We start from the raw sequence: 23,448 nt of genomic DNA, 5'->3' as shown, positions 1-23,448 counted from the left end.
ACATGGGGTGGGTAACACACAGGGCTCCTAGGCCCTGCTGCTGCCCACGTGCTGTGTCCAGGGAGAGGCATTTGGCATGACACAGAAGATGTATGGCAAGACCTGGGGAGTGAGATAGAAACAGCCTGGGGCAAAGGTCAGTGCCAGGGGAAGTGTCAGGCCACAGACAGCAGGGCAGTAACACACCTCTGTCTCCAGTGCAGTTTGTGGGCGCCGCCCCCTGATGTCTGGCTACGGCGGGATGCGGATCGTGGGTGGCGTAGATGCTCTGCCAGGGGCCTGGCCCTGGCTCGTCAGCATCCAGATCCCCACCCGAATGGGCCCCCGGCATTCATGTGGTGGGTCCCTCATCAGCACTCGCTGGGTCCTCACAGCAGCTCACTGCTTCAAAGCCAAGAGAAGGTGAGATGGGTGACCTTGGGGGAGGGATGCCCTCACAGCCCAGGCAGGGGGCCAGCAGCTCAGGCCACCCACCCACTGTTCAATGTACTCCCAGCACTTGCAAGCCAGAAGGGCATCTGGGCAATGCCCTGGAACTGGCCAGGCCATGGGGCTGATCCTTACTTATGGGGAGAGACAGCTGGGCACCACAGCCTATCCCACAGCCTGGCACCATTCCCTGGCCAGGCATCAACACACCCTAGGCTGAGCCCTGGTGGCATGGGCACTGACTGACAGCTTGTCCCCAGATGACAGCATGCTGGAGAACACACTGTCCAAGCAGCTGGCCCTGTTGTTTTTCTGTACCTGGCTCCCTGCTGCCGCTCTCTCCTGTGCCTCAGACAATAGGGCAGTGCAATGTACCCAGCTACAGTGCATCTCTCTGGGGCCCTGCACTGGCTGGGAGAGGAACCACTCTATCCCCTCCCCCCTCCTCCCCGTGACTGACGCCCACTCTGTTCTCCAGGCTGCTCCCGCAGTGGCGTGTTGTGATCGGTGCGTCCCAGCTCTCCCAGCGTGGCCCTGAGGCCCAGGTGCGCTCCATCAAACAGGTGGTGCAGCATGAGCACTACGAGCCGCGCACGGAGAGTAATGACGTCGCTCTGCTGGAGCTCGACCAGCCCATCGCGTGCAATGACTACGCACAGCCCGCCTGCCTGCCCGATGCCATGGTGGAGGTGTCGAACCTGTCCCACTGCTACATCAGCGGCTGGGGAGTCACGCAGGAGACATGTGAGAGTCTAACTGGGCACCTGTCCCAGCAGAAACGCTGGGACCACTGGGATCTGGCGAGCATGAAGCTCTGCAGCTGCCCCACACACCTCACTGAGCCAAGGGCACGTGCCCACCAAGGGCTGATCCAAACCTCACCCGCCCAGGCAAGGGAGGAGGAGGAGGGGATGCATAGCAGAACCACCTCCCACAAAACTGACAGAGCAGAGTGAAGGTTAGGCACTGGGGGAGGGGCACACCCGTGTGGCGCATTGGGGAACGGGAGATAGGGCTAAGAGCTGTGCAGTAAATATTCTTCATGTCCCTGCAGCCCAGGAAACAGCCGACATCCTGCAGGAAGCCAAGGTGCATCTCCTTGATATCACGACCTGTAACAGCAGCCGCTGGTACAACGGGGCCATCGCCAGCAACAACCTGTGTGCAGGGTACGAGCAAGGAGGCATCGACAGCTGCCAGGTACGCAGGCCGGAGCCCTCTCACTGCAGAGTCCTCCCCATCTCCACTCAAATGCTTGTGCTGTGGCCTCACACCCCCTTTTCTGGGATCCCCGCCTAGAACGCTCACTTCCCCCTGCTCTGCTGGAATCCTCACCTGGGAACCTGCCTCCTCTTCCTCCAATATCCCTACCCAGGGCTCTGCTTCCCTCTCCTTTTCCACCAGATCCTCCTCCCTCTCCTCCGACCTGAACAGTTTCAGCACCCTTGGCTATGGTCTCCTTTAGTTCCAGATGACGCTGTTTCTGGCATACAAAAGAAAGTGCAACCACATCATTCCTCCTCACCCATCCCCAGGCTCCTCCACTGGTGCCCAGTCCCTTCCAAACTGCCCCACCCCATTTTAAAACCCATGCCCCAGTCCTTCTGCTTGTCCAGCACTGGCCTCTCTCTACCTGGTGGTATGGGAGCCTTCTCCTCTGTCTGCCTGCTGCCAGAACTCCTTCCATTTGCCCATCTCGTGGGTAATCTCAGCTGGAAACCTCTTTGCTTTTCTCTCTGTCATTGTATTAGGGGTGTAAAGCCCCAGGGATGCTATGCAAAAGGAGGGGGATTGTAGAGCCCACAACGAGCTGCATTGGGCTGTGGCAGCCTCCCAAAGGAAGTGGGAAGATTCCCAGCAATGGAACCGGCCAGAACACTAGGGAATAGGCCACAGGAATGGACTAGAGGGGCCCAGTAGGTGGTTTTCTCTCTAATGTCAATGACTCAGAGACCCACTCTGGGTCAGGAGCTCTTAGGATTAAGAGCCCAGCTACTCCTCAGGGCCAGTGAGGCAGACACCCTTCACGTGGTACGCAGAGCTGGGAGGAAGGCCCCGTGCCTTAGCACATGGGGCAGGGAGTGAGGCCTCCGTGCCATAGCGCCGATGCAGAGTGGCTACGTTCAGAGGCGTGGTACCCAAGAGGGCTCTGTATGGGAGGAGGAAGGGGAGGGAGCTGACTGCTCAGCACTCACCAAACCAGCTATGAGCTAACACAGAAATGCAGCTGACTCTTGATGGGGGAAGCCCGGGTTGCAGCCCCTAGACAGGCCATTCCCAGGGGTGCGGGGCACTGCAAGATCATCCCCTTTTGGAACACGTGCTAGGGCTTTGCCAACGCAAGCCAGGCCTTTGGGGTGAGCCCCCTTCCTCTGAGCTCTAGCTGACAAATGTCTCCCAGTGGCGGATGCCAGAGGGACGAGTTGTGGGTCCTTAATCCTCTTCCAAGGAGTCACCGCTACTGCCAAGCCTGACCCACTGTGAGGAGCTGCTTTGCCTCAGACCTCTCTTCCCTGCTGCAGGGCGACAGTGGTGGCCCCCTCATGTGCACAGAGGAAAGGTCAAAGCGCTTCTGGGTTATTGGAGTCACCAGCTGGGGGCTGGGCTGCGCCAAGGCACAGAGGCCAGGGGTCTACAGCTCCACTCAGCACTTTCATGACTGGATCTTGGGCAAAGTCAGGCCTAGGCTCAGGCCCAGGCCCAGGCCCAGAACAAGGACAGGCCTCTGCCTGTCAGTCCAGAGCAGTCTGTCTGACTTCTTCAGGAAGCTGAACGAGTTCCTACAGGACCTGAAGGGAAAGGGGACTTGAGAAGGGAGGGGAGCAGAGCACAGCGGAGGCTGAGATGGACAGTGGCCATTTCTGACGCTTTGCCCACTGTTCTAGAGGACTCTGTACCAGCACCCAGCTCCCATCCTGCCCGTTGTCCTTGTGGATGGAGACTGAGAGCTTACCTCACAGCAGAAGTAAAACAGTGCCCACAACACAACCAGCTCTGCCTCTGTTCTATTCAACCTCTTATGCCATGCCCAGAACCACACAGGAGCAGGGGCTGCACACAGCCAGGTGGGCTAGAATGGTGGAGTGAGGAAGGGGAGGGATGGCTCGCAGTGGGCTGGGACAGTGTGGGTGGAGAAGGGTGGCACACAGAGCCAGCTGGGCTGGAACAGTGGGCACGAGGAAGGGTGGCACACACAGAGCCAGAGAAGCATTGGGGTGGAATGGGTGGGCTGGTACGGTGGGTGGGGTCAGGGAGGGGTGAGAGGTAGAGCTGGCTGGGTTGAAATAGCAGTGGGAAGGGCTGCTATTCAAACATGGTTCGGATGCAGGAAGGACCCAGGCTCAACGCTTTGTAAAAAAATCCTTTAGTGTTGTTTTTCTCAATCTGGGCTCTGCTAATAGACACCTGGGTAGGACCCTTCCATGCAGGGCAGGCAGTGGCCCAACACCCCAGCAAATGCCCCCCTTCCCTCCCACAGGGGCAGGCAGCAGTCACATGTATTCCTGTTCCTTCTGCGTCCCGGATGCTCAGGAGGATAGGGTCCAGGCCAGGAAGATCAGGCCCAAACAGTCTCCCTCCTAGGGAGGGATGGTCCCAGCCAGAGGCTCCCAGCATGGCCAGTGCATGAGAAATCTGCTCTCCTCTGGCAGAGAGTGACGGTTCTAACTAACCATGAAGAAGCTGGGGCGATAGGGAGCAGCACAAGGTTGGTCTGAAGCCTGGGCTCAGGTGGATGGGGGCTTCTCCTCGGGGTAGTTCTCCTCTTTATCCGAGTCCTCCCCCTTTTTCTGCAGCTCAAAGTTCTGGAAGGGAGCAGGATAGGGGAATGGTGAGAAGCAAATGGGAAGCAGTCATTCCTCACCACACCATGGCACTCCCAGCACAGCACCTCATCCCCTCACCCCTAACCTGGGACTGTCTGTACAGGATCCCACAACGCTCCCAACACAGGGCCCACCTCACCCACTCTGAGCTGGGACTGGGGCACTACGGGATCCCCATGACGCTCCCAACACAGGCTCCACCTCAGCCCACTCTGCACTGGGACTGGGAGCTTTTTCCTGGTGAGGGAAGGTGTGTGGTGCTGGCAACCACTAAGGAGAGGGAGGCGAGCTTTAGGCAGGGCTCTCTTACCTCCAGCTCCCGCATGACCTCATCCATAAAATCCCCTGAATTCTGTTTGTACGCAACGGCCAGTTTGATAGCATCACTGAAGAGCTGAGGAGAAAGGGGGGCACTTGTCACTCTGGGAATGAGAGGGGCGTCTGAGATGCCCAACCCCAGGCGAACCCACAGGACTTTCCCCCCCACCCTACAGCACCGTAGAGAAACCAGCCATGAGACAACCCCCCAGCAACGGGACCCCCCACACCTGGGAGGCAGCCAGCGAAACATCCTGTCTCACAAAGAACCCCTGCTCCTTCTCACCTCCCCATGCAGCCTGGCACCAGTCCCACCTCACATAGCTAAGATTTACCTTCACTACGTTGGTGCCATCTGCAGCTGAGACAAAATAGAAGGGCAGATTGAACTTCCGGGCAAAGTTGAAGCTTTTCTGAGTAACTTTCATATCCGCTGAAGGAGCAAAGGAGAAGCAGTTGTTGAGCCATCACTGCTGGTAGCAGGCCAAGCATGCCCTGGGACAGCAAAGAGAAGGAATCCATGCAACCTGCGTGGGGGCATCTCGCTGGCAAGGCCCCCTTCATGCAGCACATGGTTTGGATGGTGCCTCCTGACAACTAGAGGTCCCTGCAAAGGGAGGCAGGCTAAACTAACAGTTAGCAAGGAAGTACAGGATGGAAGAGGACCTTTTTGTTGCTGGTCAAGGCTTTCCACAGAGGGACCCTGACAGGGACTCTCACCTGTCTCACTGGGGGACATCTGGTGCAGTGTAAACAATGGAGCATTACTTTTCATCTGTCCCAACTCCCAGGCCTGCATGGCTCTGTCTGTGCTAGGGATGTCTTTCAAACATTTCTCACTATTGCTAACAGTGGTTCACCTCCTAGGACACTTGCAGCGTACCGGTGTTGTCATAGAGCCATCACCTTTGCCCTCCCTCCGCTGCTCTTCCACTGTTTGTCACACTCACTTGTTGCTTCTCGTCCCAAAGCAGACTGCAATCTCTTTGGGGCAGGGACAGTCTCATCCTATGCACAAAGGGGCCTGATCTGGATGGGGCCTCTGGGTCCTTCCACAATACAGACTATAAACAGTAGCCAGGTCAGGGAACCTGGTGAGCTAAGAGGGCTCTGCCAGCTGGCCAGTGTGGTGCAAGTTGCTGTTCAGGGGAGGGGATAGGAAGGAGACTGGGTCATATCAGGGCAGAGCTCAGCTAACTGTACTATATATTTATGTCTGTGCTGAAAACAAATTTGTGGTTTCTGTTTCTTTTTCTGAGCAAAACAAAGTCAAGAGGCAAAAACATGCTGTGAAAGGCCTGTACTTTATCTAGTAAAATATGACCGATGGAGTCCATCTCCAAGAAGCCCTTGGGACCAGCCAGGCGGTCACTTCCCTCAGCCATATCACAAAAGGACCATCCCACAGCATCAAAAGGCTGAGGCAGAAACACTCACCATCAATTTTGTTGGCCACCACAATGCAGGGGATCTCTGGGCGGAACTCTCTCAGCTCCTTGTACCAGTTATTCAGGTTCTTGTAGGTGACCTTCCTCTGCACATCAAACACCTGCCAAGGAAGAGCCACCTGTCACCAGGCCTGCAGCTGGACAGTCCCCGAGCAACCCACTGCACTGAGCATTTGCAAAGAACTCATCCCACCATGCAAAATCACTGCCTTTCTTTTTAAACATACAGAATTGCAGAGTTAGTGCTTGAAAGGAAGATGCTGAAGGGAGATTATTTAGATTGGATCAAAATGTTTGATACAGCATCCCATGGAACCTCAGTGTCAGAATTAATTACAATTGGCTTAGACCAGACACCAGCATAGGGGCTGACAACTGGCAGGAAGGTGGTAAAACAAAGGCTATGGTAAATGGCAAACTATCATCAAGCCATTAAAAATAAAACCAGCCCCTCTCCCTGCACTAAGCTATCATCAGCCTCTTGGTCTCTCTGCACAACGTGCCTTGTATAGTGCTGAGGATACTCGCCCTTAACAATAAGGAGGGTGGGGAAGGGTCTAATGTGCCCTCTAAGGATAGGTGTCAGGCCCAGTCTGATTTACAAACTTCATTAATGATCTAGACAAGGGGGTCAGCAACATGTTAATGGGGTTTACAAATGATGCTAAGTTAGGAGGAGCTGAGAATAACAGTGTGGACAGAGTAAAGAGATTAAAGCCTGGAAAGGGAACACATCTGGGCAGGAAACTCCAACAATGGGAAGCAGCAATGGCTGAAAGACAAGGGCAGTGAGAGGAGGCAGCAAATGGGACATGAATTTGCAATGCACTAATCCTGCAGAATAGACCAATGCAGCTTTGTGCTGCATGCTCCAAAGCATCGAGTCACAAAGCAACACAGGGACAGACCTCCCTATATGGCTTTGATGTGATTGCACCAGGAAAAGTGCATTCTGTTCTGGGCATGATATTACTGAAAAGTTGTTGATGAATTGGACGGAGTTGAGAGAACAACAGAGGGGAGGGATAGCTCAGTGGTTTGAGCATTGGCCTGCTAAACCCAGGGTTGTGAGTTCAATCCTTGAGGGGGCCACTTGGGGATCTGGGGCAAAATCAGTACTTGGTCCTGCTAGTGAAGGCAGGGGGCTGGACTCGATGACCTTTCAAGGTCCCTTCCAGTTCTAGGAGATGGGATATCTCCATTAATTATTAATTATTATTATTATTTTATTATTATTACAAAGGGGTGGAGGGACAGAGTTATGAGGAAAGGTGAAAGGTGCTAAAGGTAAACAATGACGGGAGAAGGGACAGGAGAACAGAATAGGAAGGACTGTCAACAGCAAGCCAGGAAAGGAAATATTTACAGCACTACATAAGAACATAAGAATGGCCATACTAGGTCAGACCAAAGGTCCATCTAGCTCAGTGATTCCCAAACTTTAACAACCTGTGAACCCCTTTCACTAAAATGTCAAGTCTTGCGAACTCCTTCCTAAAAATGAATATTTCCAGGGATTTTCTCCTTTACCTGAGTATAAATTATAAAAGCAGTGACTTGGAAATATAAAATTTGTTTTTATGACATGCTTATTACACACTATTTATGGCTAGGAAGGAGCCTGTAACACTAATTGGAGCCTTTATTATGGTGTTTTTTAAAAGGTTCCATACAGCTTGCAGGCATTTCACTCTTGTGACTGTTCCTTTTAATTTCTGTTTAACTAGCTTCCTCATTTTTGTGTAGTTCCCCTTTCTGAAGTTAAATACTACGGGGTGGGCTTCTTTGGTATTTCACCCCACAGAAGGATGTTAATTTTAATTACATTATGGTCGCTATTACTGAGTGGTTTAGCTATATTCACCCATTGGACCAGATCCTGTGCGCCACTAAATCGAGAATTGGCTCTGCCTTTGTGGGTTCCAGGACTAGCTGCTCCAAGAAGCAGTCATTCATAGTGTCTAAAAATGTTATTTCTGCATCCCATCCTGAGGTGACATGTCAATATGGGGATAGTTAAAATACCCTATTATTATTAACTTTTCAATTTTTATAGCCTTTCTAATGTCCCTGAGCATTTCATAATCACCAACACCATTGTGGTCAGGCGGTCGGTAGTATATTCCTACTGCTATACTCTTACTATTCAAGCATGGAATGTCTATCCATAGAAATTCTATGGCAGTTTGATTCATTTATGATTTTTACTACATTTGACTCTGCGCTTTCTTTCACATATAGTGCCACTCCCCAACCAGCCTGACCTACTCTTCCATTCCTTTATATTTTGTACCTTGGTATTACCCTGTCCCATTGATTATCATCATTCCATCAAGTTTCTGTGATATCAATATCCTCACTTAATACCAGACACTCAAGTTCACCCATTTTAGTATTTAGACTTCTTTCATTTGTATATAGGCACTTAAAAAATTTGTCAATATTTAATTGTCTGCCTTCGTGTGATGTAACCGAGTGGGAGACTCTTTCATTTGACTGTTTCTCTTAAGCTTCTACCTGTACTTGATCAACTTCTTTACTAGGACACAGAGAATCCCCAGTAATAGATCCTCCCCTAAGGAATGTCTCTGTCTGCACCATGTTCTCCTCCGTACCTTTCAGCTTTCCCCAGCCCTTTGTTTAAAAATTCCTCTATGAACTTTTTAATTTTAAGTGCCAGCAATCTGGTTCCATTTTGATTTAGGAGGAGCCCATCCTTCCCATATAGGCTCCTCCTTTCCTAAAAGGTTCCGCAGTTCCTAATAAATCTAAACCCTTCATCTCTACATCACTGTCTGATCCATGCATTGAGACCCTGCAGTGCTGCCTGTCTACCTGGCTCTGTGCCTGGAACTGGAAGCATTTCAGACAATGCTACCATGGAAGTCCTAGACTTTTCTCTCTTATCTAGCAGCCTAAATTTGACCTCCAGAACCTTTCTCCTACCTTTCCCTATGTCATTGGTACCCACATGTACCATGACCACCAGCTCCTCCCTAACACTGCACATAAGTCTGTTTAGATGTCTTGAAAGATCTGCAACTTTCACACCCAGCATGCAATTTACTATGCAGTTCTCCTGGTCATCGCAAACCCAACTATCTATATTTCTAATAATCGAATCCCCCATTACTATTACCAGTCTCTTCCAATAACTGGGGTCCCCTCCCCTGGAGAGATATCCTCAGTGTGAGAAGATACCATGGCATCATCTGAAAGGAGGGTCCCAACAATGGGATTGTTTCCATCTGCTCCAGTTTGATCTTCTCCTTCCCCAAGACTTTAAAATTCCTCAGCAGCACAGAGGGTGGGGGTGGGACCTCTCTGCTGTGTCCCGGAAAGTCTCCTCTGTGTACCTCTCTGTCTCCCTTAGCTCCTCCAGTTCAGCCACTCTGGCCATCAGAGCCTGAACTCAGGGTAACATTATTCATAGATTCATAGATTCTAGGACTGGAAGGGACCTCGAGAGGTCATCGAGTCCAGTCCCCTGCCCGCATGGCAGGACCAAATACTGTCTAGACCATCCCTGATAGACATTTATCTAACCTACTCTTAAATATCTCCAGAGATGGAGATTCCACAACCTCCCTTGGCAATTTATTCCAGTGTTTAACCACCCTGACAGTTAGGAACTTTTTCCTAATGTCCAACCTAGACCTCCCTTGCTGCAGTTTAAGCCCATTGCTTCTTGTTCTATCCTCAGAGGCTAAGGTGAACAAGTTTTCTCCCTCCTCCTTATGACACCCTTTTAGATACCTGAAAACTGCTATCATGTCCCCTCTCAGTCTTCTCTTTTCCAAACTAAACAAACCCAATTCTTTCAGCCTTCCTTCATAGGTCATGTTCTCAAGACCTTTAATCATTCTTGTTGCTCTTCTCTGGACCCTCTCCAATTTCTCCACATCTTTCTTGAAATGCGGTGCCCAGAACTGGACGCAATACTCCAGCTGAGGCCTAACCAGAGCAGAGTAGAGCGGAAGAATGACTTCTCGCGTCTTGCTCCCAACACACCTGTTAATACATCCCAGAATCATGTTTGCTTTTTTTGCAACAGCATCACACTGTTGACTCATATTTAGCTTGTGGTCCACTATAACCCCTAGATCCCTTTCTGCCGTACTCCTTCCTAGACAGTCTCTTCCCATTCTGTATGTGTGAAACTGATTTTTTCTTCCTAAGTGGAGCACTTTGCATTTGTCTTTGTTAAACTTCATCCTGTTTAACTCAGACTATTTCTCCAATTTGTCCAGATCATTTTGAATTATGACCCTGTCCTCCAAAGCAGTTGCAATCCCTCCCAGTTTGGTATCATCCGCAAACTTAATAAGCGTACTTTCTATGCCAATATCTAAGTCGTTAATGAAGATATTGAACAGAGCCGGTCCCAAAACAGACCCCTGCGGAACCCCACTCATTATGCCTTTCCAGCAGGATTGGGAACCATTAATAACAACTCTCTGAGTACGGTTATGCACCCACCTTATAGTAGTTATGCACCCACCTTATAGCCCCATCTAAATTGTATTTGCCTAGTTTTTCGATAAGAATATCATGCGAGACCGTATCAAATGCCTTACTAAAGTCTAGGTATACCACATCCACAGCTTCTCCCTTATCCACAAGACTCGTTATCCTATTGAAGAAAGCTATCAGATTGGTTTGACATGATTTGTTCTTTACAAATCCATGCTGGCTGTTCCCTATCACCTTACCACCTTCCAAGTGTTTGCAGATGATTTCCTTAATTACTTGCTCCATTATCTTCCCTGGCACAGAAGTTAAACTAACTGGTCTGTAGTTTCCTGGGTTGTTTTTATTTCCCTTTTTATAGATGGGCACTATATTTGCCCTTTTCCAGTCTTCTGGAATCTCTCCCGTCTCCCATGATTTTCCAAAGATAATAGCTAGAGGCTCAGATACCTCCTCTATTAGCTCCTTGAGTATTCTAGGATGCATTTCATCAGGCCCTGGTGACTTGCAGGCATCTAACTTTTCTAAGTGATTTTTAACTTGTTCTTTTTTTATTTTATCTGCTAAACCTACCCCCTTCCCATTAGCATTCACTATGTTAGGCATTCCTTCAGACTTCTCGGTGAAGACCGAAACAAAGAAGTCATTAAGCATCTCTGCCATTTCCAAGTTTCCTGTTACTGTTTCTCCCTCTTCACTAAGCAGTGGGCCTACCCTGTCTTTGGTCTTCCTCTTGCTTCTAATGTATTGATAAAAAGTCTTCTTGTTTCCCTTTATTCCCGTAGCTAGTTTGAGCTCATTTTGTGCCTTTGCTTTTCTAATCTTGCCCCTGCATTCCTGTGTTGTTTGCCTATATTCATCCTTTGTAATCTGTCCTAGTTTCCATTTTTTATATGATTCCTTTTTATTTTTTAGATCATGCAAGATCTCGTGGTTAAGCCAAGGTGGTCTTTTGCCACATTTTCTATCCTTCCTAACCAGCGGAATAGCTTGCTTTTGGGCCCTTAATAGTGTCCCTTTGAAAAACTGCCAACTCTCCTCAGTTGTTTTTCCCCTCAGTCTTGACTCCCATGGGACCTTACCTATCAGCTCTCTGAGCTTACCAAAATCTGTCTTCCTGAAATCCATTGTCTCTATTTTGCTGTTCTCCCTTCTACCCTTCCTTAGAATTGCAAACTCTATGATTTCATGATCACTTTCACCCAAGCTGCCTTCTACTTTCAAATTCTCAACGAGTTCCTCCCTATTTGTTAAAATCAAGTCTAGAACAGCTTCCCCCCTAGTAGCTTTTTCAACCTTCTGAAATAAAAAGTTGTCTGCAATGCAGTCCAAGAATTTGTTGGATAGTCTGTGCCCTGCTGTGTTATTTTCCCAACATATATCCGGATAGTTGAAGTCCCCCATCACCACCAAATCTTGGGCTTTGGATGATTTTGTTAGTTGTTTAAAAAAAGCCTCATCCACCTCTTCCACCTGGTTAGGTGGCCTGTAGTAGACTCCTAGCATGACATCACCCTTGTTTTTTACCCCTTTTAGCCTAACCCAGAGACTCTCAACACTTCCATCTCCTATGTCCATCTCTACCTCAGTCCAAGTGTGTACATTTTTAATATATAAGGCAACACCTCCTCCCTTTTCCCCGTCTATCCTTCCTGAGCAAGCTGTATCCATCCACACCAACATTCCAATCATGTGTATTATCCCACCAAGTTTCAGTGATGCCAACAATGTCATTGTTGTATTAAAGGTAATGTGTAGGATGAATACCAAACAGGTTCTGTTACCAGCCAGGAATCCTTTACACACAGAGTGAAAGCCAGAGGTAGAAGAATGCCCTTACCATGATACAAGCATGGGCCTTGTGGTAATAGGATGCATGCATACTCTGGAACCTCTCCTGTCCGGCTGTATCCCAGAAGTCTGAAAGGCACAAACCAGCAAGTTCAGCATGCCATGACAAGAAAGAACTTCCAATCCCCTCGCAACCCAGCCCCAGAGTTCAGCCCTCTCCCATATGCCGACTGACACGAGCCTTTGTCATAATAGACTGAGACATTCCTTGACCAGTTTACAAACATAGGCTCTAGTGATACATGGGGTTTAGCTATGCCTGTACAATGTCCCAGCAGAATCAGTTGGCACTGGTGTAAATACAGTAGTGCAAAAAGTTCTGTGTAAACTGGATTTTAAAAAACGCAGAATAGCAAGGCAAGGCATGGGTGCAAAAGCTGAGGAAAATAGGCTGAGAAGTACTCAGATAGTACTGGAATGATTGTGGGATCCAAACCTATACAGATTAGGGGTGATCTCAACAATGGCAGTGTGATCTTTTTAGCAGGGTGGTCCATAGAGCATTCTCCATGCCAGAACCCTGGCTGTCATCCTCACTGGGCAGCCTAAATGTGTCCCTGTGGCTGCAGAGGCATGGAGGATAAGGTGGTCTCTGAAGTAGCCAGGTCCCAAACTACTGAGTGCCTCACAGACGAGGACTCTGCTGTGAAGTGTAAGAGGAAGGGGAACAAGTGTAGCTTCACTAACTTCCCCCACTGCACAGCTCCAACCCCCTCCTTTCCACTCCATTCTTTCCTGCATTGTACCAACACCCTCCCCTGGCTCTAACCTCTCCATATTGCCTCCAACTGCTCAGACTTCCCCTGCCCCTCCTCTCCCCACCCTCACACAGTGTGGACACTGCTCCAACTCCTCCAACATTCCCACCATCACACCCATTGCTCTGGCTACTCACATACCCCCCTCCCCCATCTCTCCCTCCTTCTTGCCATCCAGGCCTCTGGCCCTACGCTATTTAACATCTTTATCAATTACCTGAAAGAAAACAAAATCCATCACTGATAAAATTTGCAAATGACACAAAAATTGGAGGAGTGGTAAATAATTAAGAGGACAGGTCACTGATGCAGAGCAATCTAGATTGCTTGGTAAACTGGGTGCAAGCAAACAATATGAGTTTTAATATGCCTACATGTAAATGTATACATCTGGGAACGAAGGCGGTAGGCCATACTCACAGGATGGGGGACTCTATCCTGGAAGGAAGTGATTCTGAAACAGATTTGAGGTTCCTGGTGGATAATGAGCTGAAGATGAGCTCCAGGTATAACACTGTGTCCAAAAGCGCTAATGTGACCCTGGGAAACTGTGACGAACTGGGACTGTTCTTAATGTGGTCTTTGAATGCTGAGTGGGGAGTGTTGGCTGGGAAGGCAGGGGAGTGTGGCTAGGACGGTCTGCATTGGGGGATGGGAGACTGGCCATGAGGGAGAATACCTGAGCATGTAACGTGAGAACCCAGGAAGAGGTTAGAGGCCAGGTGACACCTTGGCCCGGGAAACTGAACAAAGGCTGGGGAGAGAGTTTCAGGAGCTGGGTGGTGGAATGGCTGGCAGGCAGACGGGGCTCTGACCTTCCCCCCAGGGGGCTGTGGTGCCCCTGGGACCCCAAGATGCATCTAATTGGGGGGGGGTCCTATTGTCTGTGCCTGCAAGACCTGTCTTGGACTGTATTCCTGTCGTCTAAATAAACCTTCTGCTTTACTGGCTGGCTGAGAGTCATGGTGAATCGCAGGAAGCCAGGGGTGCCGGGCCTTGTGTCTCCCCACACTCCGTGACAACTGGTGGCAGTGATGGGATCTACTGCACCCCGTGGACGGCGCTTCCTGCAGTAAGTGACTGGGGAGCAGTAAAAACGAAGGGGGATCGACGGGGACCAGGTGGGCTGAAGAGTCAGAGAGAGACGGTTCAGGGGGCGATTAACCCCTGGGACTGTGTGACCAGAGAGAAGGACTGTTGCAGTAACAGCGTCCCCTGGGGGGTCGCAGCGAGTGGTCCTGGGGCGGAGGAGTCTGCAGCTCGACCCTGGCAGAGAGGTGGTGACCTGAAGAAGGGCTGGCACACTAGGGGTCTCCCTGGAACGGTGGAAAGCGGAGAGCACAGGCCGGCGAGTGGCCAGCAGGAGGATGTATGCTAAACGCCTTAAGAGCGACCTGGGGGAGCTGTGCAGGCAGAGGGGGCTGCACATTGGGAGGTCCACCAAAGAACAGCTAATTGCCCAGCTGGAGGAGAGGGATCGCTTGGATGAACCAAGCCCTGTCCCTGAGGGAAGCCGCCTGGCGGATGCAGCGTGGGCCCCGGGACCCAACCTGGCTGGGAGGGAGCAGACTGCTGCCAAGGACATCCCGAGACCCTGCCTACCTGTGCCTAGGGGAAGGGTTGGGGGAAGCCCAGCGAATACTGAGGGCACCCTGACCCCGGCGGCCAGCAGGGGATCGTCCCGGCGGAGCTCCCTGTCCCTGGAACGGATGCGGCTGGAACGTGAATGGGAGATGAGACGGGAAGAGCTTGAGTTAAGGAAGCAAGAACTGAAGCAGGAGCGGGAAGAGAAGAGAAGGAGAAACAACGTCAGCATGAGTGGGAACTGGCGAGGCTGAGGAGCAGTGGGGCCCCGGCTGCGGTGAGCGAGGGGGGACCCAAGACTGCAAAGAGCTTTGATAAGTGCTTCCTGGCCCAGCGTAAGGAGGGGGAGGACATGGATACCTTCCTGACGGCCTTTGAAAATACCTGCAAGCTGCTCCAGGTTGACCCTGCAGACAGGCTCCAGTTTCTCATTCCCTCACTGGACTCCACAGCCAGGGAGGTGTACAGCCGACGGAAAGGGGCGGAGACAGGGGACTACGAACTGTTCAAAAAGGCCCTGCTCCGCGAGTTTGGGCTGACCCCTGAGATGTACCGGAAAAGGTTCCGGAGTCAGCGTAAAACCCGTGAGGTCACATACCTACAACTAGCCAACCGGGCGCAGGGGTATGCCCGCAAGTGGACAGCTGGGGCCCAAACTAAAGAGGACCTGCTTGACCTATTCGTACTGGAGCATGTGTATGAGCAGTGCCCATCCGACCTGAGGCGATGGTTGATGGACCAAAAACCAGAGAACCCACAGCACGCAGGCCAGCTGGCCGACGAGTTTGTGAACAGTCGGGCAGGGGATGACAGGGAGGAGTCCCAAAGGAACAGGCCCGCCACAATGCAGCGAGAGAGTCACGAGGAGACCTCCCAGCGGGGAAATACGGAAAACCCCCACCAAAGGGGAACATCCAGTGTCAGGTCCATCCGACCTGCTCGAGGGGACCCACGGGACATGGGCTACTATCACTGTGGCCAAAGAGGCCACATAAGGGCCCAGTGCCTCAGGCTCAGGGACAGACTGAGCGGACCCAACCCACAGAGGATTGACTGGGTAGAGGCCCAGCCGGGCGAGAGGCAGTGTTCCCAGGAAAGGGGGGCTGGCAGCGTACCACCTGCTAAGGAGGGAGGAGAGCTCCAGGCCAGCTCCTCTGGGGGGCTGGATGCTCCAGACTCAGGGTTTTTGGTTTACCGGGTGGGCGCGGGGCTGTCCCTCCGGAGAGAGTACCTTGTTCCCCTGGAGGTGGATGGGAGGAAGGTCAATGGATACTGGGATACGGGCGCAGAGGTGACGCTGGCCCAGCCTGAGGTGGTGGCCCCAGATCGGGTGGTGCCCAACACCTACCTGACCCTGACGGGAGTGGGCGGGACCCCCTTCAAGGTGCCCGTGGCGAGGGTACACCTGAAGTGGGGGGCCAAGGAGGGCCCCAAGGACGTGGGGTACACCCGTATTTGCCCACTGAGGTGTTGATGGGGGGGGGGACCTGGAGGACTGGCCAAGCAAACCCCAGGGTGCCCTGGTTGTGACCCGTAGTCAAAACTGGCGAGGGGCACTGCGCCCTGACCTTGGGGAGGGTACCTTGCCCGAGACGCAGGACCCTAATCTGGTGGGGAGGGAACGCCCAGGGACACGGCTCAGGGAGGCTGCGGCTTCAAACCCAGCCGGCGAGAGAGAGCAGGTGGCCATCCCTGTCCCAGCTGCTGAGTTCCAGGCCGAGTTGCAGAAAGATTCCTCCTTGCAGAAGATAAGGGACCTGGCCGACCTCAGTGCGGTACAGACCATGGGGAGAGGTGGCCGGAAAAGGTTCCTGTGGGAGAAGGGATTCCTGTACCGAGAATGGGCTCCCCCAGGGAAAATGGAGTCAGGGGGGATCAGGAGGCAGCTGGTGGTACCCCAGAAGTATCGCCGCCAGCTGCTGTACCGGGCCCATGACATCCCCCTCTCAGGGCACCAGGGAACCTGGCGTACCCAGCAGAGGCTGCTACGAAACTTTTACTGGCCTGAGGTCTTTATTACTGTCCAACAGTACTGCCGATCCTGTGACCCCTGTCAGAGGGGGAGGAAGACCCGGGACAAGGGAAAAACGGCCTTAGGACCCTTGCCCAGCATAGAGGAGTCTTTTCAGAGGGGGGCCAGGGTAAAAAGGGGGGCTCTGAACCGAGAGAGCCCGAATCACAGACCTCCAGACTGGAACGCCGGGAGAAGACCCCAGCCCAGTTGGAACCCCAGGGGTATTGGGGTGGAAAAAGGGCACGGGCCGCATAAACCTTCCCACATGCAAACTACGAGTGCCATCGAGCACACCCGACCTAAAGGGGGGCATGAAACTGGAAGGGCCTGGTATAATTCTCACCAAGGGATGGGAGGGATGCTGGGGCATCCACGGGAACGGGGGTAGGTTCGAACTTCCCCGGGTCACTGGCTAAAGTGACCCCGCTCAGTTCGGTCTCGAAGCGGGGAGAGACGTGACGAACTGGGACTGTTCTTAATGTGGTCTTTGAATGCTGAGAGGGGAGTGTAGCTAGGATGGTCTGCATTGGGGGATGGGAGACTGGCCGAGGGAGGATACCTGAGCATGTAACATGAGAACCCAGAAAGGGGTTAGAGGCCAGGTGACACCTTTGCCAGGGAAAACTGAACAAAGGCTGGAGAGAGAGATCAGAGCTAGCTAGTGGAATGGCTGGGAGACAGACGGGACTCTGACCTCGCAAGGGGGCTGTGGTGCCCTGGGACCCCAAGATGCACCTAATTGGGTCAGGGGGTCCTGTTGTCTGTGCCTGCAAGATCTGTCTTGGACTGTATTCCTGTCGTCTAAATAAACCTTCTGCTTTACTGGCTGGCTGAGAGTCATGGTGAATCGCAGGAAGCCGGGGGTGCAGGGCCTTGTGTCCCCCACACTCCGTGACAGAGGCATAAACAGGGGACTGTTGAGTAGGAGCAGAGAGGTGATTTTTCCTCTGTGTTTGGGACTGATATGACCACTGCTAGAGTACTGTGTTCATTTCTGGTGTTTGCAATTCAAGAAGGATGTTGGTGAATTGGAGAATATTCAGAGAAGAAACATGAGAATGATTAAAAGATGGGAAAACGTGCCTTAAAATGATAGACTCAACTAAAAGGAGGTGAAGAGGTGACTTGATTACAGTCTATAAGCACCTACATAGGGAACAAATACTTAATAGGCTCTTCAACCTAGCAGAGAAAGGTATAACATGATCCAATGGCTGGAAGTTGAAGCTAGACAAATTCAGACTGGAAATAAAGCATACATTTTTAATTATAAAAGTAATTAATCACTGGAATAATTTACCAAGGGCTATGATGGATTCTCCATCACTGGCAATTTTAAAATCAAGATTGGATGTTTTTCTAAAAGATCTGTTCTAGGAATTTTTTGGGGCGGGGGAGTTCTGTGGCCTGTACTATATAGGAGGCCAGACTAGATGACTGCAATGGTCCCTTCTGGGGATGATTATTATTATCGATGAGACTATATGTGTAATGTGTGTAGACTCTTTGTTGTTTTAAAATCCCTTTTTCTCTAATACAGTAGATGCTGCTTATTAACAATCCTGATACTGACAATTTTCAGTTATTAGCAACATTTTGCTGGAAGCTGATCCTATCCCATTAATGATATAGTTAACTGGACTCAGATATTTGCAACTGTCATGCTGCTTCATTGGCAACTTTTCTTCTTTGACATGGAGCCTCCCCCATGGGTGGGGACCCAGCAGCCACACAGGAGATAACGCAGGAGTCCCTGCAAAGTGGGAGGAGAGGCTGAGAGGGTAGGCTGCAGACAGGGCAGCAGCATGGAGATGGGCTGCAGCCCGAATGCCAGGGCTTTCCACAGGGGGCAGGGATGTTGGGGGCCCATGGGGCTGCACAGTACTTCTTCCTGCGCTGTCTGGGCTGTGCCCTGTCCTGGCACTGGGGGCCTGGGCTCAGCACACCCCAGCGCCCCCATTCCCCATGGAAAGACCCAGTAGTAGGCAGGTTTTTGGGGCTGCAGCCAGGTATGGAAGCACTGGGATATGACAAGCCTAGGGAGAGGGAGAATGCAGGAAGAGGTACAGTGCAGCCCCACGAGCCCCCAGCATCCCTGCTCCCCATGGAAAGCCCCAGCATCTGGGCTGCTGCCCGCCTCTCCCCAATGCTGCCCTGTCCACAGACTACCCCCACAGCCTCCTCTCCAATGGTGCTGCAGGCTGGGAGGGGGAGCAACAGGCAGGGCAGCAGCTGGGATGCGGGTTGTGGTCCAGATGCTTTCCAGGGGGAGCAGGAGTGCTAGGGGCCTGCATGGTGCCTCTCCTGGTGGTCTCAGGGCTGCATCTTGGCCTGGTGCTGGGGGCCCAGGCTCAGCATGTCCCAGCACTTCATTCCTGGCTGCAGCCCCAAAAACCTGCCTTTTGGTTATTGGCAACTTCTGGATAATAGCAACTTCTTGCTGGGAAATGAGGGGCTGCTGATAAGTGGTATATGCTGTACTTCATTCCAGCTGCTAAATCAAAACAATTGGTTTTAAGAAAGCTGTTGGTCAGTATTGCTTTTCACAGGCTCCTGAAGATAGGAAGCACACAGGTTCCTGAAACTGAGTCTGGCCAGCAAGATGATAAGCTTTTGGTATTCATGGGTCAGTGTACCAGGATACCATCTAAAAACAGAAGAATCATGAGATTCCACCCCATGACAGGTAAAGGCAAGAAACCAAACACTTTGGAGTCAGAGAGATCAGATAGAGGACTGAAGTGCCGCTAGCCTCATTGCCATGACACGGACCAAAATAGGAGAGAACACTGAGTCGTTTGTAACCTTATTCTCAGGTTCTCACACAGTTCCTGCCCCACTGGAGAAGCACATTAGTAACGTTTCCCATTTCTGATGACAACACCACCATCCTGTGGCCCAGCCTTACTGACCTCTCCCTCTCCTCCTCCTCTCTCATCCAAATCTCACTGCTTTTTCATGCACACTATATTAAAAATCCAGCTCTTCTTTTTGGTCCCAAAAGCTAGAACACCTGTCTAGGCTTCAATCACCTCCCATCCTGATTACAGCAGCCTTATCCTCGGTGGCTTCCATGATTCTTTCATCATGCCCCTCCAGTCCATCCAAAATACAGCCCATAACATTAACTTCCTTGCCTGTCAAGCTGACCTCATCACCTTTTTTGGTCCCTCTACTGGCTCCCTTTTTGCAACTGCATTCAATTTAAATTCCTTGGTCTTGCCTCCAATGTCCTGCATCACTGCACACCTGCCTACATCACAGTACTTTTCCGTTAACATGCCTCCCATACCCCTTCCACTCCACCAATGGTACCAGCCTCAATGATCTTTTCATTCCTTCTCCCACTTCTGTCTCTGGGCCTTCTTCATGCTGCCTCAGGTGCAAAATGATCTCCCAATCTGTGTTCACCAAGTTCTCATTCAAATCCCTCTTAGACTCATTTCTTCTGCAGTACCCCAAAACTGGGAGTTCATAGCAATAACAAAGGTCACTCCCTCATCTCAATTTCCCAGTGTGATCTGTCTTCCTAATGCTGCCTTTGAGATTGTAAGCTCCTCAAGCAGGCACTGTCTTTGTGTCCTATATAGCCCCAAGCACAGTCAGCACAAAAACTACAACTAAAAACAGCACAAGTGTTTCTACAAAAATGGTCAACATGACACTGATACTATGGACACTGCCATTGCAGTTTACACCCAACTGAGATGCACAGGAATTCGTGGAATCAACAGAGATCCTTTAGTGATGCCATAGCAGGGATTTCCTGTAGCTGTATCCAGCACTCACAAGGAGGACATGTGCTCATCTCCTAGGAGGTACTTACCCACAAGGATATTCTTCCCATCCACGTTGGTTGTGTATTTGTAGAGCGTCAAGGCAAACGTAGAGAGCTGCTGGGGTCGGCTGTGCATAGGTTAAGGAGCTGAAAAGTGAGTCTTATCCAGACACCAATCTCATGTTCAGTAGAGCACCTGTGAGGGGAACTTGCTTGAGGGGGGCTAGGGCAAGCAGTCAGCAGCTGGGTCCCAAGCTGCTCCTCTGCAGGGTGTAGCATAGCCAAGCCATTCACTCAAATTTGCCTCAGAGTTTCAATCCCTAGCTAAGGGCTAGTCTACACTAGAATCAATACAGCAGCACAGCTGTACCGAGGTAGCTGCACCACTGTAGTGCTGCTAGTGCAGACGCTCTATGGTGATGGGAGAGAGCGCTCCCATCAGCATAATTACTACACCTCCCCGAGTGGCGGTAGCTATGTTGGCGAGAGAGCGTCTCCCACCGACATAGCGCTGTCCACACTGGCGCTTAGGTCAGTGTAACCTACATCGCTCGGGGAGGGGGAGGCTTTTCCACACCCCTGAGCGACGTAAGTTATATTGAAGTAAGTGCTAGTGTGTACAAGCCCTAAGGGAGGGAGTAGGAGCTCTATAGTTGAAGTGCCCATGACAGTCCTATACGCCTCATAGGACCAGCTGCTAGCACTGCAGTGCTCAGGAAATGAATTCTAAAGAAGATACTATAGTTGATGGGGCGGAAAAGGAGACCTTCTTAGGAGGAACAGAAGTTATAAGTTCCCAAGTGCTGTGTGGATTTAGCTAGCTCATCAATGTAGTACAAAGAGAGTCTAGGTCAGGCAGGGAAAGCCAGGAAACAGAACTCTGGTGAAGATGGGATGAGAGCCCCTGATTGGAAGAACATGGTTAAACAAAAAGGCCTCAAACAGACCATTTCCCCTTCATGTACCCTCCTGGGCCCAAGAACAAAACTAAACAGTGGTGGGGTCTGAAAGAACCCAAAGGATACAATCCATCCAGAAGGAACCTTTCCATTAACCTGCAAGTAGAGAAATGACACAGGCCCATTAGTCCTTACCTGATCATCTTATCTTCTTTCTCCTCATCCCTGATACAGAGAGGCACCCCACTCCTACACATTCAGCCTCTCCGCTGGTCAATAACAATAACTAGAGCTGCTGCTTTGTGCAGGGGAGAGGGAGAGACCAGACACCGGTTGAGGAGTGCCGAGCTTGTATGCTGCTAGAGCCTTCCTGGCATGTGCAATAAGGGCCAGTTACTCACTTGGATTTCCCCACAGCACTGTCCCCCAGGCAGATAATCTTCACGTTCTCATCTGCATCATACTTCGTCTGGTCCAGCTCCTCACAGGAATCTCCCCCTGGTGCATCTCTAGCCATGCTGCCTCCACCCTAGCTGCACAGACGCCACCTCTCCTGGGACCAAGAGGAAGATTTTACTTTTCTGAGCCTCTCAGAAAGAGCTAGGATAAGCTCATAGTGTTACACGCTCCTTCCTAGCCATCAAAGAGCAGTTACGATCAGGGCCGGTGCAAGGATGTTTCGTGCCCTGGGCGAAACTTCCACCTTGCGCCCTCCCCGAGCCCTGCGGCAGCTCCCCACCCCGCCCCCACAACTGCTGGGCTGGATCAGACGCCAGCCCTTTGGTGGAGACACCTACCCAGAATGGAATGGAAAGGCACCAATTCATCCAGAGCCTCCTGCCACTACCGACAGCTCCTTGATCTCACATCTATCACCCCCCTCACCTATCACCCCTCCCCCCATCGGGGACAGCTCCCCACCTATCACCCCCCCCACCGGGGACAGCTCCCCACCTATCCCTCCTCTCCTCCCCCCCCCACTGGGGACAGCTCCCCACCTATCACCCCCCCCACCGGGGACAGCTCCCCACCTATCCCTCCTCTCCTCCCCCCCCACTGGGGACAGCTCCCCACCTATCACCCCCCCCCCACTGGGGACAGCTCCCCACCTATCCCTCCTCTCCTCCCCCCCCCACTGGGGACAGCTCCCCACCTATCATCCCCCCCCACTGGGGACAGCTCCCCACCTATCATCCCCCCCCACTGGGGACAGCTCCCCACCTATCACCCCCCCCCACTGGGGACAGCTCCCCACCTATCCCTCCTCCCCTCCCTTCCCCCCCCACTGGGGACAGCTCCCCACCTATCACCCCCCCCCCACCGGGGACAGCTCCCCACCTATCCCTCCTCTCCCCCCCCCACTGGGGACAGCTCCCCACCTATCACCCCCCCCACCGGGGACAGCTCCCCACCTATCCCTCCTCCCCTCCCTTCCCCCCCCCACCGGGGACAGCTCCCCACCTATCCCTCCTCCCCTCCCTTCCCCCCCCCACCGGGGACAGCTCCCCACCTATCCCTCCTCTCCTCCCCCCCCCACTGGGGACAGCTCCCCACCTATCCCTCCTCTCCTCCCCCCCACTGGGGACAGCTCCCCACCTATCCCTCCTCTCCTCCCCCCCACTGGGGACAGCTCCCCACCTATCACCCCCCACATCGGGGACAGCTCCCCACCTATCATCCCTACACACACACACACACCCCCGCACCGGGGACAGCTCCCCACCTATCCCTCCTCTCCCCCCCCCATCGGGGACAGCTCCCCACCTATCATCCCCCCCACACCCCCGCACCGGGGACAGGTCCCCACCTATCACCCCTCCCCCCTATCACTCCCCCACGCGGGACAGCTCCCACGCTCCCCAGGACGGCCCCGCTCCGCAGAGCCCCGGCCCGACACTCACCAGCCGCGTCCCCGCTGCTACGCGACGCGGCGGCGCGAGGCCCCGGGCTGCCCACGCGCCTAAAGGACCTCGCGGCCGAGGCCGTCCCCGGAGCGCCTGAGCCGCCGACCGCTGAGCGAGACACTAGGGGTTGGGGCTGGGCACCAACGGGGGGCGCCGTGCCCCGGGCCCCGC

The 23,448-nt window shown here is 52.4% G+C and overlaps 2 protein-coding genes across 2 annotated transcripts; one reads left to right on the top strand and one right to left on the bottom strand.

The window, feature by feature from the left end:
• Window positions 1-241: 241 nt before the first annotated feature.
• On the top strand, window positions 242-3,374 carry LOC135892260 (acrosin-like). The gene is made up of 5 exons (XM_065419963.1): window positions 242-402; window positions 908-1,179; window positions 1,484-1,629; window positions 2,952-3,104; window positions 3,315-3,374. The coding sequence occupies exons 1-5, from the start codon at window positions 242-244 to the stop codon at window positions 3,372-3,374; spliced, it is 792 nt and encodes a 263-aa protein (XP_065276035.1).
• A 441-nt stretch (window positions 3,375-3,815) lies between these two features.
• On the bottom strand, window positions 3,816-23,310 carry LOC135889434 (rab-like protein 2A). Its single transcript, XM_065417310.1, has 9 exons — window positions 23,275-23,310; window positions 21,775-21,926; window positions 21,500-21,529; window positions 20,523-20,602; window positions 12,330-12,409; window positions 6,009-6,120; window positions 4,907-5,004; window positions 4,564-4,647; window positions 3,816-4,232 (listed from the first exon to the last, which is right to left on the bottom strand). Exons 2-9 carry the CDS (start codon window positions 21,888-21,890, stop codon window positions 4,155-4,157), a joined length of 678 nt encoding a protein of 225 aa, XP_065273382.1. The 5' UTR covers window positions 21,891-21,926; window positions 23,275-23,310; the 3' UTR covers window positions 3,816-4,154.
• Between the last annotated feature and the right edge of the window lie 138 nt (window positions 23,311-23,448).

The sequence above is a fragment of the Emys orbicularis genome, chromosome 1, assembly GCF_028017835.1.
Source record: "Emys orbicularis isolate rEmyOrb1 chromosome 1, rEmyOrb1.hap1, whole genome shotgun sequence".
Lineage (NCBI taxonomy): Eukaryota > Metazoa > Chordata > Testudines > Emydidae > Emys > Emys orbicularis.
The sequence above is the reverse complement of the archived record's forward strand: the minus strand, read 5'-3'. Positions and strand labels throughout refer to the sequence as shown.

Excerpts from the sequence above, each read along its gene's own strand:
- LOC135892260 (XM_065419963.1), top strand. The coding sequence starts at position 242 with ATGCGGATCGTGGGTGGCGTAGATGCTCTGCCAGGGGCCTGGCCCTGG. Across the intron at positions 1,180-1,483 it reads CACGCAGGAGACATGTGAGA|CCCAGGAAACAGCCGACATC; the intron begins GTCTAACTGGGC and ends ATGTCCCTGCAG. Across the intron at positions 1,630-2,951 it reads GAGGCATCGACAGCTGCCAG|GGCGACAGTGGTGGCCCCCT; the intron begins GTACGCAGGCCG and ends TCCCTGCTGCAG.
- LOC135889434 (XM_065417310.1), bottom strand. The coding sequence starts at position 21,890 with ATGGCTAGAGATGCACCAGGGGGAGATTCCTGTGAGGAGCTGGACCAG. Across the intron at positions 20,603-21,499 it reads AGGTTCCTTCTGGATGGATT|CCGACCCCAGCAGCTCTCTA; the intron begins GTATCCTTTGGG and ends ACCTATGCACAG. Across the intron at positions 4,233-4,563 it reads AGGTCATGCGGGAGCTGGAG|AACTTTGAGCTGCAGAAAAA; the intron begins GTAAGAGAGCCC and ends GCTCCCTTCCAG.